General features: G+C 40.8%; 1 protein-coding gene across 5 annotated transcripts in view; it reads right to left on the bottom strand.

Annotated features, from left to right (window-relative positions):
• LOC143843761 (lipase member M-like) overlaps positions 1-22,135 on the bottom strand; it is a 33,797-nt gene that overhangs the window by 9,074 nt on the left and 2,588 nt on the right. For all 5 annotated transcript variants that reach the window (XM_077350345.1, XM_077350344.1, XM_077350347.1 and 2 more), the window contains 5 exons: positions 14,046-14,163; positions 9,875-10,073; positions 8,840-8,949; positions 5,622-5,758; positions 422-568 (listed from right to left, as the gene is read on the bottom strand). In XM_077350345.1, coding sequence (XP_077206460.1) covers positions 422-568; positions 5,622-5,758; positions 8,840-8,949; positions 9,875-10,073; positions 14,046-14,163 — 711 coding nt within the window. The remainder of the gene's footprint in view (positions 1-421; positions 569-5,621; positions 5,759-8,839; positions 8,950-9,874; positions 10,074-14,045; positions 14,164-22,135) is intronic.

A 22,135-nucleotide genomic window follows, 5' to 3' on the forward strand; every position in this document is an offset into this window, starting at 1 on the left:
GGACCCTTCCTCATCACGGACTAATCCCACCTCTACACCCCTTACCAAATTATTTAGTCCGTGGCGCCACGGGCGGTTTAAACAGGAATGTCAATGATATGGATAAAGTCAGGGGTTCTTTTTTAGTGGATTTTGGGTTTCTTTCTGTAGGGTTTTGATGTCTCATATAGTCCTTTTGTAGGTTCAGTGGGATATACAGGCCAGAAAATGGTTGGGTGATGCAGTGAAATTGTTATGGATCTGGATTCCCTAAAGAACTAAAAACTATTGCAAATGTATGTAACAGTGTGACTAAGTTACTAAAGGGTGGGGAAACTAATGCTACAACTTAGAGTAGCAGATGTGTTGCATTAATTGGTTTCTAATTGAACAAAGTAATAAAAATGAGTGTCTTACTGTCTGCCTATTGGATCACACTTACCGTATTCATATTAGCCATATTATAGCCACTCAGAAGGAAGAAGACGTTTCCACAGACACCCGAAAATAATCTGTAGCTACACAACGGAACAATAATCTTTTTGAGTAACTTGTTCCGGGGAAGAAATTCTTTTTTGCCAAGCATAACCTGTAACACACAGGGGGACTGGTCAGCTGAAGACATTTTTTCCCTTCCATTTTCCCTCTTGTCTAAGTGGGAGAATTTCCCTCGCTAGCATGGGTTTGGGGGCTAGATCACATTTTTCTGGTCAAACCACATGTCCAAAATAAATGCCATATAAGAGGTCTCTCAGCCACTGAAGGGTACTTCAGTGCTTTGCATGCTGGAGGTGACATAACTTTAGATGGAACATTTGTTGGACAATGAATATAATCACTGAAAATTTGGTCCTAATTAGGGAGGGTGTGTGTGTATGTGTGTGAAAGAGAGAGAACAATATTGAAGGACATTATGAGGCAGTGCTCCATCTCTTTTATTTTTTACCTCTTATTAGTTTAAATCCATTTATTTAAATTCCTCTCTCCTTAGCTCTCATACTTAACCATTGCTCTACTTCATTGAGACTTATTTTGGCTTGTTTTTTGCACCATTTAGGTTTTGTAAGTTCTCATACTGAGATACCATGACTTGTTTACCACCCAATGGAGGCTTCAAAGAATATGCCCAATTATCCAAAGAAAATAAAAACTGTGACTGGCTAACACATAGAACTCATCTCTAGGATAAGGCATTAATGGGAGAAGACAATAAATGATTAAGAGCTTATATGGAATTTGAAATGCAAGTCAAAGCAAACAAGCCACACCTACTAAGCCACATTTATATGTGTTTATTGAAAATAGAAACAAAAGGCAAGCAAGTAAAGCAGTGTATAAGAACTAACTCTTCTTCTTCACTTTATTATTCAGTTTGTAAGACCTGAGCAAGACTGTTAATGACATGATGCTTTGAAAGCATAAATTGGAAGCAACTTTTCTCTACCAGGAGTCTCAAAGTCGCTTACATTCTCCTTCCCTTTCCTCTCCCTATACCAGGCACCCTGTGAGGTGGGTGAGACTGAGAGAACACAGATATTACTGCTTGGTCAGAACAGCTGTATCAGTGTTGTGGCAAGGCCAAGGTCATCCAGCTGGTTGCATGTGGGGAAGCGCGGAATCAAACCTGGCTCGCCAGATTAGAAAGTCCACGCTTCTAACCACTACACCAAGCTAGGTTTGTAGAAAAATTGAATGTTTAGGATAGTACAATATGCAAGACTTTATAAGCTTCAGCTTCTCATTGCATTTGTCATTTTTGCAGGATGAATTAATTTCAATGACATTCTTCTCTTTAACTAAGGTTTTATTAAATTCTAAAATGTCCCCTTTAAAAAAGGAATTTCAGTTACCCTGTTATTATAGCTCATCTTCAGGTGACAGAGCCAGTTTTTAGCAGAAAATGTCTGCTTTGGGCTCCATAAGATTATACTTATTTATTTTAGCTATTTATTTTTGAATTTATATCCTGTCACTCCCAGCAAGCTGTCTTGTGGTGGGTTAAAGATAAAAACCCAATAAAACATAATTAATTACCCCATCATTGGCTGCTATCCGGTGTCAAGGGGTCCCCATGTGCTGGCTCACAATACACAGCGATGGTCAGCTAGTAGAGACTCTGCTAGTTTCTAGTTCTTCAACTTCCTTATCTACTGGGGGGGCTGTCAGGTCTGGCCACAACCATAGACCCAGCAGAAGAGCTCCATCTTACAGGTCCTGTGGAATGCTGGAAGTTCCCACAAGGTCCTCAGCTTTGAGAGCCAGCTTGGTGTAGTGGTTAGGAGTGCGGACTTCTAATCTGACATGCCAGGTTCGATTCTGCACTCCCCCACATGCAGCAAGCTGGGTGACCTTGGGCTCGCCATGGCATTGATAAAACTGTTCTGACCAAGCAGTGATATCAGGGCTCTCTCAGCCTCACCCACCACACAGGGTGTCTGTTGTGGGGAGAGGAATGGGAAGGTGACTGTAAGCCACTTTGAGCCTCCTTCGGGTAGGGAAAAGCAGCATATAAGAACCAACTCTTCTTCTTCTTTTCAAGAAGCTTATTCCACCAGATCAGGGCCAGAAGCTAAAAGGCCCTGGCCCTGCTTGAGGCCAAATGAACTTCCTCAGGGTCAGGAATCACCATTAAGTTACTACAAGAGGTACCTTCATGACTTTTGCCTCCATGGACAGTGAGACGCCCAGAATCACCTCCAAATTTCTGGCCAGGGGCACAGTGATCAGTTGCATCCCAGCTAGAATGGGTAAACATGGTTCCTGTCCTGCCTCCTTCCTACACAGCCAGAGGACCTCCAACTTGGAGGGGATGGGTTTCAGACTACTCTGCTCTAGCCATCCAGCTATGGCTTCCAAACATCTGGTGAATGGTTCCAGGGGTGATCCTGGCCAGCAGTCCATGAGGAGATAGAGCTGGGTGTCATCCACATACTGATGACAGCCCAGCTCAAAGCTCTGTACCAGCTGGGCCAGAGGGCAAATAAAGATGTTGAAAAGAGTGGGGAAGAGCACTGCCCCCTGCAGGACTCCACAAGGGAGTCAACAGGGGCATGATAACGCATCCTCCACTGCCACCCTATGGGTCCGGTTCCAGAGAATGGAGTGCAGTCACTGAAGGGCTTAACTGAGATCTCTCCCTGCCCCAATCCAACCCCTCCCAGCTCCACCCCCAATGTCTCCAGATATTTCTTAACCCAGAACTGGTAACCCTATTTACAATATTTACTATTTACCATAGTAGTACCAACTGGATTTTAAATAAAATCTGTGTGTATTTAGCCTGCAATTAGGGAACTGAACACCAGATGGCAGTAATGCCTTTTGCCTTCGCTATTTAAAGCACTTGTTGCTGTAACCAAGTTTTGCCCAGAGATTTTTGGCATTTCCGCACATCTTTAAAAATAGCGTTACACCAGCTGAATGGCATAACACTAAATATAACTGCACCTCCTGGCTCCTCAACTTTTTGATATCTAGCTCTTCTTTGCTGCCATTTCATGCTTCTCCCCCTCCACATGCCTGCTTGAAATGGTGGAAGAGAGCAACACAGTTTATACATGACTCTCTTCCGCCTGTCAATCAAGCCAGGCAGCCAATCTCCTTTCTCCATGCTTTAAATGGCCCACAATGCCCACTAATTTTTTTTTAATTCAGTACTTCTCCATTGAAATGTCTATGCATCTAATCATAGATGCATAGTACTCCTGTATTGCCATCTGTTATGGAATCGTGAGTCTTGCTTCTTTTAAAAAATGAATCTTGTTCCTGATTTGGGGGATGGGTGGGACGGAAGCTTAGAGAGGCATGCTTTGTGCTACAACTTTGGAAGAAAATGGTTTATTTGGTTTTGCCTACATGCTTGTATGCCTATCTGTTGTTCCAGGCAGTTTGCTTTAAAAAAAAAACAACACCCATCCCCAGGAGAAGGGGAAGGGAAGCGGGTGCAAGGGCGGGACATTGGGGGCAGAGATAACATATCTTTACCTCCATACATTTTTTTTTTTTTTGCTCATGGCCCGCTGGTTGCTCTCCATTAAGTAGTGCTACATACGGTGGTGGATCCACTTTTTGGTGTTCATCAACTAGCGCTTTAAAATGGAGGATATAGCTGGCCATTTGCTGCCCAGACACTGCATGTTGGCAACATCGTATGGAAGGGCCAGAATATAATGACAACAAAAGCTAAGTATTTCGCTATTTTTAAAGGGTGTGGAAATCACCTTACTATTACATATATACAGCTGACATAGTCAATGTATATTATATCTTATCAGTGATCAGTGATTTCAGAAGCATTTCCAACTGCAGAGAAATCATATGGAAAAGGTGTAAATAAGGACAGGGTTTAAAAAAAAAATACCAAAGTTTTCTTTACAACTCATCTCGCTAGAGACATAAAAATAGAATTATGTACCCCTTATTCTGGTTTCCAATTGATATCCAGCATATATAGGGATACCATTCTCCTACTCTCATCTAATGATACTGAAATGGGAACCATGAAGGAGGGGAGACTCTTTCTGGACCAGTCAAATCCCAACCAACAGTGCCTCCAGTTTTGCAGCACTGACCCATTATGCCTGGGGCAGAATGTCCAGGCTGGTGGTGACAGGGCTGCAGAGCTAATCCCTGATGATGCCTGACGTTGCTGCCAACCCAGGCGCTGCCCAGCCCTGGCCCAACTCAGGCCCTCAGATGGCCTGCCATAAGGGAATGCAGAGTCTTCCTCATTCCCTGAGATGCCACAGGTGCCATTAGGGGCTAGGTTGGGCCAGCATTGTGCATAATCAGAAGACCTCCCCTGCCCTATGGTGTCTCTACAAGGACATCAAACACCCCTGTCAGCTCTGTGGAGCTGTGGAGCTGGCCAGTGCATTCCCCCACCCCCATCTTGGTGAGAGAGCAGCATGCCATTCCCCCCATCATTTGATGGGGGCCCCATGCCCCCTGCTTCCTGTTCACTGCTGCCACCAGGCAGTGCACTGGGCTTTCCAGACCTGGTGTTGTGTGTATGAGCACACTATACCAGGCAGTCTGCATATGCCAGGGGATTCCATTCCCCCTACATATGTGGGGAGTGGTGGGGCATTCCACCCCGGTGTAAGGATCCAGCAACAGCACGGCGTGACTGCTGCCATGCATAACGGGTTACTGTGAGTTAACAGGAGACAGCTTGCTTTCAGCTGTAGATGGTTTGTGGGTTTTGGATAAGGGTCCCAGGTGGGTCTAGACTAACAAAAGATAACTGGAAACAGCTATGTTTTGATCATTTCTATGTTTCCCACAACTTTGATTAGATATTTCTGCAAATGATAGTTCTATGATAAGCACAGAAATGTTAAACTTTTTATTGCTTTGTTCTCATGGCTCATATGTGCGTGGCAGAAAGAGATCAAATCATGCTTGTTCAGTAGCATGATTGATCGATGTATATATTTAAATGACATGTGCTAGAATACAAACAAAAAATCTAGAGCAATTCAGAAGATCAGCTGTGCAACCCTAACGATGCTTCTCTGTGTTATCCCCATTATGTAGACTTCACTGGGCTTCTGAACAGGCCTGCTTAGTATGGCTCTCTCAGCAGGCTCGCTTTCTGGTTCTTTGCAGGATCGGGAAACGAAAAGGAAGGACGGACGTACCCGGAGAAGTTTTTCTGGAAGACTCATAAGTGTCACTGCAGGACTTTTGGCATACTTAATTCTCGTTACAGGAGCTAAGGCAAAAAACATTTTGATCTTCTGAGCTAACTCTGGCATTGTCGAAAATGCTATAAACCCTGGGGAAATCAAAGAGATGAGTCAGTGACAACAATAACAACAACAACAACAACAACAATAACAATTCCCTAGTGAATAACCATACCAGAAACTTTTGTTGTTATTCACCCATCAACATGGCTGCAGTATTGCAAATATTAAATGCAGGCTCCCTGTGCTGCTGCTGTTGTAAGTTTTATCAGAGGAACCCATCTGCACTTTGAACCAACACTACCCTTTCATTGTTGCTCAGAATCAGGTCTCTTTTCAGGTCCTGCTTATGAGTATCTAGGTAATTTATAAAGGGGCACAACACTGAAATTCTGCAATCTTTAGATTCCTTCAAAATATGTCTTGGCAAAGCCCTCTTTCCTGTGTTTAATATTTTCAAACAATCTCTGGAAAGGCAAATAATTAGGGAGTCTTCAGTTAAAATCTACACTTTGCCATGAACAGAAAAAAGCATGTGGACTTCCATAGCAGTGCATTTCCCATCTCCTGGAAAATGGTGTAGGATGAGTCTGAAAATCCTTCTCCCTCGCTCTCCACCCTATGTACCTGGGTGGAATTGGGCACTCAGGAACATTAGTTTCCTGATGTATTATCAGTCTATGTTGGTTCCGGTGGCTGATAAGGTTTAATTTGGTCTTCAGTCTGCAATATGGAGATACTAATGTGGAATGTAAAGTCACTAGAACACTTGAAAAATTTCATTATTATGGGCTTAAACACATTTTAATATATGTTCTGCAATTTGAGGCACATTTGTTGGCGCAGTGGTTTGGATTCAACTCAGCACTTCTGTGTATAGAAGGATTTTCAACTATGGATGGAACATCAACCTGTGAAACTGCCTTATTCTGAGTCAAATCATTGTTCCCATATTTCTACATTGGCAGCCCAAAATCTAGCAACTCTATATGTAGCCCAGTTACTTTCATTGGTCAGTAGCTCAGAAATATCAACAACTGGAGAAGCAGAATCTTTGTTAATTATGAGGAGAATCAACTCCTGTTTAAATTTTAATCATTCAGGGCAGTTTAAAAGTACCTGATCCATGGATTCAATGGTTGTAAGTGTATGTTCTCTCTGAGTATGGTATGCCAGCATATCTATCTGTTAATACTGCAGATGGTAAAGCATTAAAATGCTACAAGATAATTGTGCATATATATTTAGGTTTTGTCTAAGCACAAAAATACATTGGGATTCAAACTGAGAGGGGAATGACATCTGTGGAAGCTGAGCAAACTCTTCTTGACATACTTTTATAATCCAGTTGTTTCAAACACATTTCAGTCAGAATTTTAAGCTCATCATCATTTACTCTCCCCATCAATTCTACTGAAATCACTAGGCACATTCGCTTATGCTTAACTAATTTATCCAAGTTGCTGTTATGCTTGTCTAATTTAATAAGACCAAACAAGCTTGGATCTGGATCTGACTGCAAGATCTTTAGTTTTAATTACATGACCTCCTCCATGTCCTAGCTTTGTAAGAGATTTCACCTACTTCATCACCAAGAACAAGATTGGCCACATATTTGGGGGGCCTCCAGTATACTACAAATAAACTTAATTAATGGTCAATATCCTCAGTAACAGCTTCTATCTAGACACTAACCACATATAACAAATGATTAGATACCTTAAATACTCTGAGTGCTGAAGATACATACTGGCCCCCTTAAGTCTAAAAGAGTCTATTGATTACTTTCCCAATGTTGTTCACAGCTCTTATAAAATAAGTTCTCCATGAAAGATCAGCACTGACAGTAGTCTCAAATACTGTTACATAGGCAGAACAGTCATGGATCATTTATAATTTTTTCACTTTCTGTTTTCTACTAAAAATAACAAACCTTGCTACATTATTAAATCTTCCCTACAGCACTATTTAGAAAATAGACAGATAAGTTTATGCAGGCCCACTATGGATTGAGACAGTAAGATAGGAGAACTGGCAGCTTCACCAATGCAAGATAAGGTGAGTCGCAATCCTATTGTAACAAAAAAAAATTCAGATCATTAATCTATACATTAAATAACAGAGAAGCCAAAATGCATGTCTTGCTTCACATCTTTATCTAGAGAAACATGATCTGGCAGTACTCCTGAACTTATTCCCCTTCAGAAGCCAGATTTCTTTTTCCTAAGATCGTCTTGTTGTTTTTTAAACCAATTTACCAACCTGCCACACAGCAGGGATGCATATGATTTACCCATATCTAACAGGCTAATAGGAAGGTAATTACAAGGGTCTGATAGGGCTTCTTTCTTGTGTATAATCCTAGCAATCAGTTGTGAGATACAATGCTTGCCCTCTGGTCCTAAGATCTCTTACTATTGGTAGAATTCTGATTTAATAATTAATCAAGAGCTTTCAGGTCAATGTGTGCGTGTGTGTGTCTAAGAGGAGGCCAATATACAATCTAGGTGGTGCTGCCACATCATTTAGTTAAAAGGGAAAACCTACTGGTGTATCCAGATGGTAAAAGTTGCTAAAAACATTCCTCTACTTACTTTGCTTTGCAGCTGGCAGTTCCCCCTTATAAGGAACAGATCTTGCCTCCCACTTATTATAGATATGTTACCTTGGACTAACCTATATAAAGCCAATTAAATAAAATAATTTCTCATCAAAGAATGGACTTAAAATGAATATGGCTTGTAAAAAGAAAAGCTGTTACTCTTCTAGGCTGCAACAAACTGTACCACAACACAGAGTTGGAAAAGAAAAGAAGAATCCTAATAAAAAGCAAGCCACAGTAAAACTAACAAATTCACTCATAGCAGATCTCAGCATCTGCATTTCTTGACTCTCACTGGAACATTTAAAAAATCTAGCACTGTTAGTGGAAAAGAATTGACAGCTTTTTCAATGAAAGGATGTCATTTGGGATTTTATATTCTAAGCTTTAAACTGTGGGCATTAGATTTTAATTTGTAAGCTGCCTTGATCCACCAAGGAAGATGGGATACAACTATTAAAATAAATAACCATTTGGCTATAATAAAATGTCTACTCTTAGATTTGTATGTTGCACTGTTTTGTAATATTCAAAGACAGGATCTTTATATACTCATTTCATACTGTACCTATTGCTGCACCCTGTGAGTAGCCAATGTAGTATAACTGTTGCTGTCCAGTAGTTTGCAGAATAAAGTTCAGAACAGCTGGAAGATCATACTTTGCCATCTCATCAAAACTGCATGAGGAACAAATCAAGACATTGAATAGTTCACATTAAAAACTTGTTTTGAAGCACATCATACAAATGTACCATATATACTCATGTATAAGCAGAGTTTTTGAGCACAATATTCACATTGAAAAGATCCCCCTTGGCTTATACGCAGTTATATATGGCAATTGAACTAACAGCCTGCTCCCAGTCAGCCAATCATTACATTGCTTCTGCAAACCTCCTGCAAGCTGAAGCTTGCTTGCTGTGGCTGCTTGTAGGACAGCAACCGTTTGAGTGAGGGACTCTGATCTTTTTTTTTCCTTTTTCCTTTACTTCTTCCAAACTATTCTTTTAGTTTCTCCATGTGGGGTGGGGGCGAGGTGGGTTTAGGGGGTGCTTTGGGATTTACTGTTTCTCCTAATGTTTATTTCTTCTTTTTTCTGAGGGGCAGCATTGTTTGCCTTTTCTTCTTGGGTTTCTGTTTCTTTTAAAAGTTGAGTTTTACAGTTCTTTATTTCAATGTTTTGTTCTGGGGGGAGGGACACTGTAGCTATAGTTAGAGTAGTCCATTCTCCCAGTTTGGTAGCTGTTGTACTTGTTGTAGGAGGTTGCCAACTTCGGGTACTGTTCTGCTCTGGTTTGGCTGGCCCTCTTTCGCACTGACAGAGCTCGTTTACTGTTTTTCTTTGAAATAAATATTTCAAAACATTTAACCTACTGGTGTCGCAATTAATGTAAATTTACCAGTAACTGCTGCATTTCCCTGGTTAGTACAAGGAAGCCGAAAGTTCTATGCAGAGACAGGCAATAGAAAACCACCTTGAAAATTTTACAGAGTCACTATAAATCAGCAGTGATGTAACAGGACTTTCCACCAACAACAATTCTGTTTAGAATTGCACTGGACTCCATTGTAACTTATAAAGATTGCCATCATTCAATATACCTGAAAGCCCAAAACTCTTCTTGATGTATGGACATATTTTGGTGTCTTCTGGACCAGATGTTTCCTCTGCTGTTTCCAATCCAAACATCATATCCAGCATCCGCAAGGACAAAGCCCAAACTATTGTTATTGAGGTTGGTGACCCAATTGCTTCCATCTCCTAGTAAGCCATGTTGGAGAAACGCTACAGGTTTCACAACTGAAACAGGAATATAATATTTTCTTTCATTTTTATGTTCATATACTATTAAGACATAGTAAGGCCTGTGTGAGTATAACATTAAGCTTTTAAAATATTTAACTCATGTACCATAATTGTTCAGATTCTAAAATTTGGATTTCAAAACATATGTATATTCAAAGGTTTTTTTTGTAAAAGTGCATATATAAGGTGTGCCAATGAAATATGTTCCCCACAGGGATGCAGAAATTGGTGAACCAGCTCTGCTGCCAAAATGTGTCTCCCATGGGGACTCAGATTGGCACCATTGGTGCAGAATAACCCTGTGTTTGAAAAGGTTCAGTGATTTAGTTATTATGGCTAGTTTCCTATAAAAACATGCACAGAGCTTGCTGCTGCTTCCAGCTGGAAGCTATGATGAGTCCTGCTGCTGTTGCGGCAGGAAAATAGAATTCAGCATCCTGTTTTGGTATACCTGTGGGTACCTAACATATTTTTTGATCCAATGCAAGCTTATGTTTATAGTTTATAAAATCAGAGTTTATTATGTACTTTTAGCCATTTTTTGATAAATTTACTATTTCACCATTCCCCTATTGTAATAGTCATACTGAAATTCTGCATCCACTCTATCATACATGGTGTCACTTGTTCTCTCTCAGTTTCATATTTAAGCAAAAGTATGCAAATTCTGCCCAAGAGATGTGGTTTATCTTGCAAAATCAACTTTTCAAACTTAGTTTGTTTTCTCAGAACTCTTTGAGAGTCTTTCAGTTACTCTTTCAATTTAGATGAACCTTGCATGTAAGTAAGCCAATCTATTCTTTTTCCTTCTTGTTGCATTTGCTGCCAGCTTTTTATTTCCCTCTCTTTATCAACCAGATTTTGAATTCATATTCTGTCACAGATAACTTTTGATGGCAAAGCTCTTGGACTGATCCTTTCACTATATTTCTCCATTTTTTCAAAAGGCTGTTTCTCCATATAGGATGTCATCTAGAGCCTGGTTTCTTTATTACTGGCCATAATAGGCTGTCCCTTTTCTTCACATTTCTGACTTCTTTTCCATGATTCTTTAATCCAGTTTATTATCCAAATTAAACCTGCTGCATGATAATATAATTCAGTGTTGAGAAACCCTAGCCCATCTTTTTTCTTATCATTTTTTAATGTTTTGAATGCAACTTGTGGTCTAATTCTTCCAAACAAACTTATTAATGTGACTTTGCCAATTGGCTAAAACCTTTTCTTTCAATTCCATTGGTCATGTTTGAAAGAGAATGTTCATTTTTGGTAACACATTTATTTTGATTGTTGTCATTCTAGCAGACCAAGAAAAATTCAGCTATGCCCAGTGGGGTAAGCCTTTAACAATTATTTTGTAATGTAATGTCATAATTGTTTTGTGCCAGGCTATTTAGATCTTTATCCATATAGATTCCAAGGTATTTAACCTTGTTTGGACTATACTTCACAATCTGATTTTTTGCAATATCCTTCACTCTTTCAGCTTGGCCTTAATATAATTTTGATCATATTTTTATTTATCTTATAACCAGATACAACAAAATCATTCAAACAGTTAATCAATCTGAGAATTGATAGTTCAGTTTTTATCAGTTTTTTATTATCAGCATAACTCCTGATTTTGGACTGTTCTCCATCTATTTGAAGACCAATAATTCCCATATCTGATCTAATTTTAATAGCCAAGTCTTCTAATACCAAATTGAATAACAGCAGGGTCAAAGGACAACCTTGTCTTGTTCTATTTGCAATATTGATCTCTTCTTGAGTGACCATCCCTTTTACTAATACTTATGCTTATTGTCTTAGATATATATTTTGTGTCCATTTCAAAAAATTGTTTCCACAATTCATCTGCTGCAAAACGTTTCCTAGGAAAATTCAATAAACACCATCTAATGATTTCTCCACATCTAAAAAAAACACAAAATGCTGTTTCTAGTTTTAATTTCTTTGAGAAATCCAAAGCATTTAACACTTCTTACATTGTCTCTTGTATATCTGTTTGGCATAAAGCCCATCTGATCATCATGTATTACTTGAGATACACATCTGTTCAATCTTTTTGTGAAAATTTTTGCAATTTTTTAAATCCACTTTCAAAAGTGAAATTGGTCTATATGATTGTGGAGTCGTAAGGTTGGCATTTTCTTTGTGTGACAATGACAAATAAGCTTGGCTCCAAGACTCAGGATAACCAGACATGATCTGGGAGACAATATCATTCATTATTTGCTGAAGTGGAATAGTGACTAGATTAATCATCTTTTTGTAATATTCCAATGATAGCCTGTCCAGGCATGGTGCTTTATTCATCTTTATTGATAATATTGTATCATTAACTTCCTTTATAACAATGTTAATTCTTTAATTACTCAAAATATAAATGCTATACAGGGATTGCTCAGAGTAGCTTGAAGAGAACATGAGAAATTCTCTCTATAGCTCTATCATTCTATAAAATTTTGAATATGGCTCAACATCCCATAAACCTATTTAAAATGAATTTCTTAATGTTATTTGGCATTGGTAATTTAATTAATTTTCCTGAATAGAATTCAGCACATCTTTTAGAGTTGGAGGATCTGTTTTTATTCCATCTAGCAGTTAGAATTATTTTAGCAACCATAAGAAGTGTTAAGACAAATTCTAAATCTAACACAATGGCATAATCTTTGATATATAACCCCCCCCCTTTTTTTCAATTTTAGGGAAACCTTTTAAAGTAATTTTAAATGTAATATTTTGGTATTTTAAAATTTTGTAGAATTTTAAAACATTTGTATTTTGGCATGTTGTGATCCACCCTGAGCCTTCGGGGAAGGGTGGGTTAGAAATATGATATGAAATTAAAATTAAATTGATCTAATAACCAAATGCTTGGTATAATGCTTAAAAGCAGTGGCCTCTGATTTAAAGAACCAGGTTTGATTCCCCCATGGTTCCACTTGCAGCCTGTTGGGTGACCTTGAGCAAATTACAGTTCTCTCAGAGCTTTCTCAATCTCATCTACTTCACAGGATGTCTGTTGTGTGGGATGAAGGGTAGGTGATTATAAGCCACTCTGAGACTCCTTTGGGTTGTAAAAAGCAGGGTACAAAATCCAGTTCTTTTTATTCTTTAGTCTGGCTACTGTTAGAATCAGGATGTTGGACTAAGGCCTAGTCTGCACACAATAGATAATGCACTTTCAATGCACTTTAGAAGTAGATTTTCCTGTTCTGCACTGGATAATCCAGCTGCCAAAGCACATTGAAAGTGCATTATCCTTTGTGTATAGACTAGGCCTAAGTGTGCCATTAGTCTGAGGCAATGTGATTATTCTTATATTTTAATACCATGATCTGTGCCTCTTCAGGGAGAAAAGTGATCCGAAAAAATCACCAGTTCTCCTTCCTCATTAATAATATTTAATATGCTATCTGATTCATGTGGAGTGTGTGTGTGTGTGTGTGTATGAGAGAGAGAGAGAGAGAGAGAGAGAGAGAGAGAGAGAGAGAGAGTTTCTTAGCTTCTCTCCAGATTATGGTAGGTGAAATGCTTATTAGCAAGGGACAATGCATTAGTAAGCCTCCTTCCCTGTTCACTTGCCTTGAGAGAAGCTATGTGAAGTGTTTGTCTTTTGCAGGCATAGCATTACCTGATAATTTCATGAATAGGGAGGAGAACAATAATCTTTGTACTGCATTTGCCTTATTTTCCTTGCTTGATAACTTGTTAATAAACCACCCTGTAGCCACATGCTTCAGCCAGGATGTTTGTGGACATTCTGTAGCCGGACAAAAAGGATTCAGAGGAGAAGACAGGGACAATCATGAGACAGAAGGAAAAAGAGGACACAAAACAGCAACACTGATAGGTTTCAAACACACTTTGTCAGCACCGTTCTCCATCAGATTTTGAGATGGCCTTGAGCATAACATGTACTGAGCTCACATCAGTCTTCTCCCTGTTTTGCCTTACCTGACTTTCCTTGATTCGTAATGCCAAACTGGATTCTGTTGATGCTAAGAATGTACCCATCAGCTGTCACTACTTCATACTCTTTGCTGGGGTAGCCCCTCTGCATGATGAGTTCATTCTGTAAGAAAAAAGTGCTCCTGGTTATATGAAAATTCTGTGGAAAAGCGAGGGAGGCTCTGATTTTGGTGCTCTGCAATGTAAGGTCAATCAATAACAAGGCCTCAACTCTGCAGCACTTCTTTGTGGAGTTTGGAGCAGACCTTGCTTGCATGACCAAGACCTAGGTGCAGAAAAGCGAAACAGTGACCCTGAAAGAACAACCCCTGCCTTGATACTCTGTCCTGCATCAATCTTGGATCCACGTTAGAGGGGGTTCTGGTCATGGTCCAGGAGGCTTCCTCCTACAGAGCTTTCCCTGTAGTGATCAGTGGAGTGGTATGTGTTGGCATTGGTTAGGACTCGGTCAAAGGCTTGGTCATCTTGCTGGTGTACTTCCCCTCCAATGCTTCACCAGATGCCCTGCTGAACCTGCTGGAGACAGTATCTGCTTGGGCATTGCAGTTTCCCAGGCTGATAGTCCTGTGGGACTTCAATGTCCACATAGATGTGCCATTGTCAGGACTTGGTTCGGACCTGGTGTTATCTATGGCAACACTGGGACTCTCGCAATTTGTTGCTGGGCCCACCCATCAGGCTGACCACACCCTTTACTTGATCTTTGGGATATAGGCAATGTTGACGGTACCATGGTCAGACCATTATGCCCTGTGGGCTCGGCTCAGGATGCCACCCCTTCCCTATTTGGGTGAGGGGCAGAGTTTTGCCCACCCTCTTATGGAGACTTATGGATCCAATTGGTTTCTGGAATGCTTTGTGGGGCACAATGCCTCCTGTTGACTTGTTGATGGTGCTGGTGGAAGATTGGCAGTCCTGCCTGATGGCAGCCATAGACAAGATCACCTCTAGACATCTTATCCACTAATGTCTCAAGCAGGTCCCTTGGTACACCAGGGAGCCCCAGGAGAGGAAGAGGAAAGTGAGAGGACTAGATCGAGTGTGATGAGGTCAGAAGAACATCTTATTACATGCTAATGAGGGCATATGCAATGAAACTGGAAAAACTGGACTTTTTGGCCCCAGAAATTGTGCCACTAACTTTTGTCCTGCTCAGTTGTTTAGGGTAGTTGGATCTCTGACTGCCCTCTAGGATGTGTGCTATTTTGTGGATTAAATCTTGTCGTTCTGCCATGATCTTTCAACCATGGTTGATACAGAAAGGGGATTGGAGGCCTGTTGGAGGTGATGTTTGATGGATTTGGAGGTGATGTTTGATGGCTTCAGATGGCTTTTTTTATTCTGAAGTGGTTGGAATCAGTGAAGGCTATTATTTGCCCCCTTGAACCCTGCCCATCTTGGATCTTCAAAGGGGGTGACCAGCAGATAGGAGGCCAGCTCAGGGATATTATTAATTAACTCCCTGTCAACTGGGGAGTTCCCTGAGTGGCTGAAGGAGGTGGTGATTCATCCTCTCCTTAAAAAAAAAAACCATCACTGGACCTACTGTCCGGTCTTACATCTTGTGTTCTAGGTAAGGTAGTTGAAAGGGCTGTGGCAGACCAGCTCCTGGCATTCTTGGAAGAAACTTTGGTACTCAATATATATCAGTCTGGCTTCCATCCTGGCCATGGGGTGGAGACGATGGATGATCTCCGGTGCCAGCTGAAACAGGGCGGCTTGGACATTCTCTTATGTTAGATCTGTCAGTTGCCTTTGATGACAGATCTTTGTTCTCAGTTAAAATGAACTTCATACAATAAAACAATACAAAGTAGCAGTCCAGGGCCAATGCCAAATCTTGACACCAGCTGCAAAGACTTCTGCTTGCCTGTTCATTAAAAAGGAAGCTTCTGAGTTTTAAAACAGAGCTCTGGTAAAACATGCCACTGCTGCTCACCACCATCTTCTCTGGTTCAGCATCCCAAGTAACAGGGGAACATATTTAAAGAGGTGGTCCCTCAGATATACAGGTCCCAGACCATATAAGGCCTTGAAGGTTAAAATCAAAACCTTGAAATAGGCCTGGAATGCTAACAGAAGCCAATGCAGCTGCCACAGCACAGGTCCTATGTGGGCTCTCCACAGTGTTCATGTGAAAACCCTGGCAGCCACATTTTGAACCAGTTGTAGCTTCCAGAACAGAGTCAAGCATAGGCACACACAGAGTGAGTAATAATAATGAAGTCTGGAGGTGACCATTGCATGGATCACCATGGCTTGGTGTTTTAGGACCAGATAGGGCTCTAGTAGCCTATCCTGGTGAAGGTGGAAAGATGCCTGCTGAGCTACCTTTGTGACTTGAGCCTCTATTACTCCTAGGTTCCTGGGTAAGTGTGGAGATGTAAGCTGTACCCCATCCAGCCTGGGAAAGTGCACTTCCTGCTCTGGTCCCTTCTTACCCAGCCAGAGGACCTTCATCTTTGTAGGATTCAGTCTGAGACAGCTTGCTTTAATCCACTTCATCACTGCTTCCAGACACTGGACCAATGCAGTCAGGTGAACAGGTATCCTTTAGTACTAAAGACCCATATCTGGTAGATATCTGGTGCATTTGGTAGTTGGTAATTTAGTCCTTAGGCATATAAATCATAGAATCATAGAATAGAATCGTAGAGTTGGAAGGGACCTCATGGGTCATCTAGTCCAGCCCCCTGCACTATGCAGGGCACTCACATCCCAATTGCTCAGCTACTGTAACCTGCTATCCCTTTGCCTTCACAGAATGAGCCTCTCCATCAGATGGCTATCTAGCCTCTGTTTAAAAATTTCCAAAGATGGAGAACCCACCACCTCCTGAGGAAGCCTGTTCCACTGAGAAACCACTCTAACTGTCAGGAACTTCTTCTGAATGTTTAGATGGAATTTCTTTTGAATTAATTTCATCCCATTCATTCTGGTCTGTCCCTCTGGGGCAAATAGATGCATCCAGAGAAGGGTGGAATATAAATGCAAAACAAACATGGAAAATCCAGCTGCAAAAGCACATTGCAAGTGCATTGTCCAGCATGTGCAAAATGAGCAGGTGTGAAGGTAGCAGACATTCAGATTGTCAAGCTATGTTGGTAGACAGTGCTGGGGAGAATCCACTGATCATGGTATAGGTTGGCACCAACAATGTGGGGAAATGTGTTGTCCTGGGGAAAAGATTTAGGCTGCTAGGCAGGAAACTCAAAGCCTGGACCTCCAAAGTAGCCTTCTTAGAATTGCTCTGTTCCATGTCTAGGACCAGCTAGACAGGAACAAATTAGGATTCTTAATGTACGGATGATGGCATATGGAGGAACTAGAATGCTTTTTTTACAGGCATTGGGATGCTTTTTGGAACAAGCAATACCTGTACAATAGAGATAATCTCCACTTGCCCCAAGAAGAAGCCAGACTAGTAAATTTTAAAATAAATCCTAGGGGAAAGGTCATGGAAGATGAAATGTCTCTGGTATGGAATGGCTAATCCCTAAAAGATAATGGGGTAGCTCTTACTGTTCTAGAGGGAAGTGGATTAGGACTGGCCACTGGTGACAAACAATATTGACTGCCTTACAAGGCCTAGAGGCCACAGGAGGAAGGTCACAGGCCTAATGTGTTTGGATAATTATGAATGTTTATATGCAAATACTAGAAGTGTAGGAGGTAAAATGGGGCAGTGAGATTGCTTACTGTCAGAGGATGTATGGGCAAAGATGCTCAAGATATCATGACAGAGAGTTTAGTGACAGGCATCTGTCCTCACAACATATATGTATATTCCTTTCATTGCCTAATGAAATTGATTGTGTTTTGCTTCTTTTACTGAAGTAATATCACTTTCAAAAACATGTTTACCCAAATTCTTTGTAACTGGGAATGATTTAAGGAGGGTCCTGAGTTGGATGGGATTCACCTGCTCTTATCTCTACTAATGAAACAGGGCTCAGGTGCAATGCATCCCTGGAATGAGGAGTTGAGCGGAAGGTGTAATCAATCAACCTTGTTTACCACATAAGCTTAGACAGAGAAAGTGAGGAACTGACTTAACAGGATGGGCTTCAGTGTATGTGTGGCAATGTGCTGCATACCTTTTGGCTGAAGGTCAATATCTCTGCTATCGTTCTGGGGCTCCTGGTAGCTGCTAAGAGATATTCTTGCTTGGTATGTATGAATGCTGTACTGTGACATCTATATTATCTTGTCAAGTACAATTGTCTACTAATTGTGCTCAATAAAAGACAACAATTTTTCCTGTCCACTGGCATGCTTATTGTTTCCAAATCCTAGGAAAAGAACCATTGCCAAGTTGGAGAACACAGATATTGTGGGTATTTCAGAAACTTAATAGGTTTAGGATGATCGGTGGGATATAGTGGTTTCTGGGTATAAATAATATCACGAGGATAGGAAGGGACAGGCTGGAGGTAAGGTTGCTCTGTCAGAGAGGGTATATAGTCCAGTAAAATTTGAAATCAAAGAGAAATGGATTCACAAGTGCTATGGGTGGAAATAGTGGGCCTAAAATGAAGCTCAATTCCTTTTATTTTTGGTTCACTTTCTGTTTTTGTCTTGTGAATTTTTATACCATTTGTGTCTTTTTTTAAATTGTTCAGAACAATAATGTATTATGATGGTTTATTTCCATATGTATAGTATGGTTTATGTATAGATGGTTTATTCTATTGTTTTTCTGGCATGGTTTTTGTTTATATGTCTATAATAAAACAATAGAAGTTGGGTGGGGGAACCAGAAGGAAGCTTGACTCTGGGGATTTGTTATTGCCCACCAGAGCAAAGGTGAGAGGATGATTTAAAAACAGCAAAAGAATTAAGTGATGGAAGATCATCCTTAGTAAGGTAAATACAGGGGAGCATAGGCCTTGACAAATAAGGTTCAAATCGCTGATCAGACAGGCAAAAAGAAATTATGAGAACATATTTCAAAAAGCATAAAGACCATCAATAAAAATGTCTCAAATACCTTAGAAGCAGAAAACCAACCAGAGAGGCAATGGAGCCCTTGAATAACCAAGGGGTTGAAAGGATTAGTAAAGGATAATAGGAAAATTGCAGAGAAGCTGAATATATATGTTTGCCTCTGGCTTCAGTGTGGAATATGGGAGGTGCTTGACCACTCCAGAACCACTAATTTCAGGTGGGATGCTGAAAGATATGAGTTGGATTGAGGTGATGAGAGAGGAGCTCTTATAATGATTGGGCAAAATAAAAACTGACCAATCACCAGGCCCAGATGGCATACCTCAAAGAATTATGATAGAACTCAAATGTGAACTTCTTGATCTCCTGACAAAATATGCAATCAGTAAAATCTGCCAAGATTCCTGAGGACAGGAAGGTTGCTAATGTAATTGCCATATTTTATAAAGGTTCCAAAGGAGATTACAGGTCAATCAGTCTAATGTCAATATCAGGGGCCTTTTCGCACGGGGATCTTTGTTGCAAATTGTTTGCGGAATGAAAAATCGCCATTTAAAATAGTGGAATTCGTCGTTATGCATACCTGCCTTTGTAGTGGAATCAGTTGCGTTTTTTAGCGTTTCCCACAGGCTTCCGGTCTCGGCAGAAATCGCTAGAAAGGAAGCGCTATTGCCAAGCTCGTCCCGCCCCTGGCCGTCAAGCAGCCAATGGGCAGCCGTTAGCATGCTCCCAAACAGCCCCTTTCCCTTTAAGGAAGGTTTAAAAAAAAAAAAAAACGACCCATAGCAACGAATCTAGGTAGATTCGTTGCTACGGAGAGACCCATCCAGCTGCCTAATGTGAGCTGTCGTTTGATTGTATGATCGTTTGCACGCTGCCTCAAGTGATAAAAAAAAAATCCCCCCCCCCCCTCTCACGGGCACGATTTTCGGCTGAATTTATTTGTAAAAAATAAAGGGACTTTATTTCAGCAAACGGGCTTTTCAGTGGTTTGTGCTTAGTGACTAAAGGTGAAGGACTGAAGCCAGGGAAGCCTCTAAACAGAAAGAGGCTCGCCGGTGCGTTTATCCCCGCTCGCTCGGAGAAAAAAAAATGGCGATCGCTTCGCCGGAAGTTTGGAGGAGAGAGCCAGGGGGAGGGACTTTGAAGAACCAGCAACAATGGTAACGCACAGGTCTTTAGCGCTACTGTTGCAGATTGGTTGCAGGAGTGTATCGCTATCCGGAGGGTGAATCCACTTTTCTGGATTCCCCTGAAAGCGCCACAACGAAGCGCTTTTTGCTGATTGGTTTCAGGATTGTTGCAGATTGTCTACGACGTCGTGGGTTATGGCAAATTAGTAGCGTTTCCAAATAGCAACCATTCTGCTACTTTGAAGCCGTGCGAAATGGCCCCAGGTAAATTGATAGGATGTGTTAATAAATATAGAATTAGTAGGCATGGTGATAATCAAAAGTTATTGAGGAAGAATCATCATAGATTCTGTAAGGGAAGATCATGTCTCACTCACCTTTTAGAGTTCTTTGAGGGGGTGAACAAACATATGGACAAAGTGATCCAGTAGATGTTGGTTACTTAGATTTCCAAAAAGCTTTTGATAAAATTCCTCATCATAGGCTCCTAAGTAAACTCAACCAGCCATGAGACAGAAGAACAAGTCCTCTAGTGAAGGGGTAGTCAACCTGTGGTCCTCCAGTTGTCCATGGACTACAATTCCCATGAGCCCCTGCCAGCAAACGCTGGCAGGGGCTCATGGGAATTGTAGTCCATGGACATCTGGAGGACCACAGGTTGACTACCCCTGCGCTAGTGGATTAAAATTGGTTAATTCACAGGAAACAGAATGAGTTTAAATGAATAGTTTTCACAGTGAAAGGCAGTAAGCATTGGAGAACCTCAGGGCTCAAGAGAAGTTCTGATGCTTTTTATCTTGTTCCTTAATGATGTATAGTTGGGAGTAAGCAGTAAAGTAGCTACATTTGTGGATCACTAAGTTGTTCAGGGTGGGAGAACCAGGAAGGACTGTGAGGTGCTCTAGTGGGATCTGTCAAAGCTGGACAAGTGGGTATCAATGTGGCAAACGAGGTTCAATATGGGCAAATGCAAAATAATGAATATTAGAGCCAAAAGTCCTAACTATGTGTTGGTGGGGCAGTAAATGACAGGAGAGGATCTTGGAGTCATGGCAGAAAGCTAACTGAAGATGTTGACTCTGTGTGCAACTGCAATTTAATTAAAAGCAAATGCTATGCTGGATTAGGAAGGGACTGAAAACAAACCAGCCAGTATAATAATGCTCCTGTATATTGTCAAGCCTCATTTGGAATACTGCATGCAGTTCTGCTCACTGCACCTCAAAACAAATATTGTGCCATTTTAATATTTTGTTATCTGTCTGAAGTCTGAAGGTTGGGCTACAAATAAATAAATGGTTTAGATTTGCACAGATGGCTGGCTATTTCCTGGCATACACTAAGTCAAGGGAAGCTTTTCTCTCACTCACTAGACCAAGCAGATGAGTCAGAAAACTGCTTCTCTGGCATAAGTGCTAACCACTTTTCTCCCTCAAAGGTGGACATGGTGAATGGGTGACAAGAAGTGCTATTCAGCAGGACAGAAGACAAAACAGAAAACACCTGTTATAAACTCTTTACCTATCCCCCAGTAAGAAGGATTCCAGAGTAATTTACATCTTTAAAATCACCTTCCCTGAAGTGTTTTTAATGCTAGCAAGGCTAAACCTCGTACCAGCAGCAGTGACTAAAGGCTGGTATGCCAAAATCCCATATGGCAACAGACTCTGATCATGTCCTGCAAAGAAACCTGAGTCAGTGGAACACATTCTCCTCTTCTGTGAGCAACACAACCATCTCAGAGAACGGTACATATATCCTCTCATATGGGCCTGCAAGATTTACGGTCCCTCGACAGCAGTGCACTTTCTTTTACTGGATCACAATCCTCAAATATCCGAAGGCTTCACAAAATTTCTCCATGAGATTTTTCTCCAAGCGGTCTGGGATCTGAATTGCCTGTCTTTTATATAGGTGTTTTGCTTTGATTATGCCAGTAAAGGTGTTTGAACTGAATTGTAACTCTTTACCTTTTCTTCATTTCCAATCTTCAGA

The sequence above is a fragment of the Paroedura picta genome, chromosome 8 (genome assembly GCF_049243985.1).
Source record: "Paroedura picta isolate Pp20150507F chromosome 8, Ppicta_v3.0, whole genome shotgun sequence".
NCBI lineage: Eukaryota > Metazoa > Chordata > Lepidosauria > Squamata > Gekkonidae > Paroedura > Paroedura picta.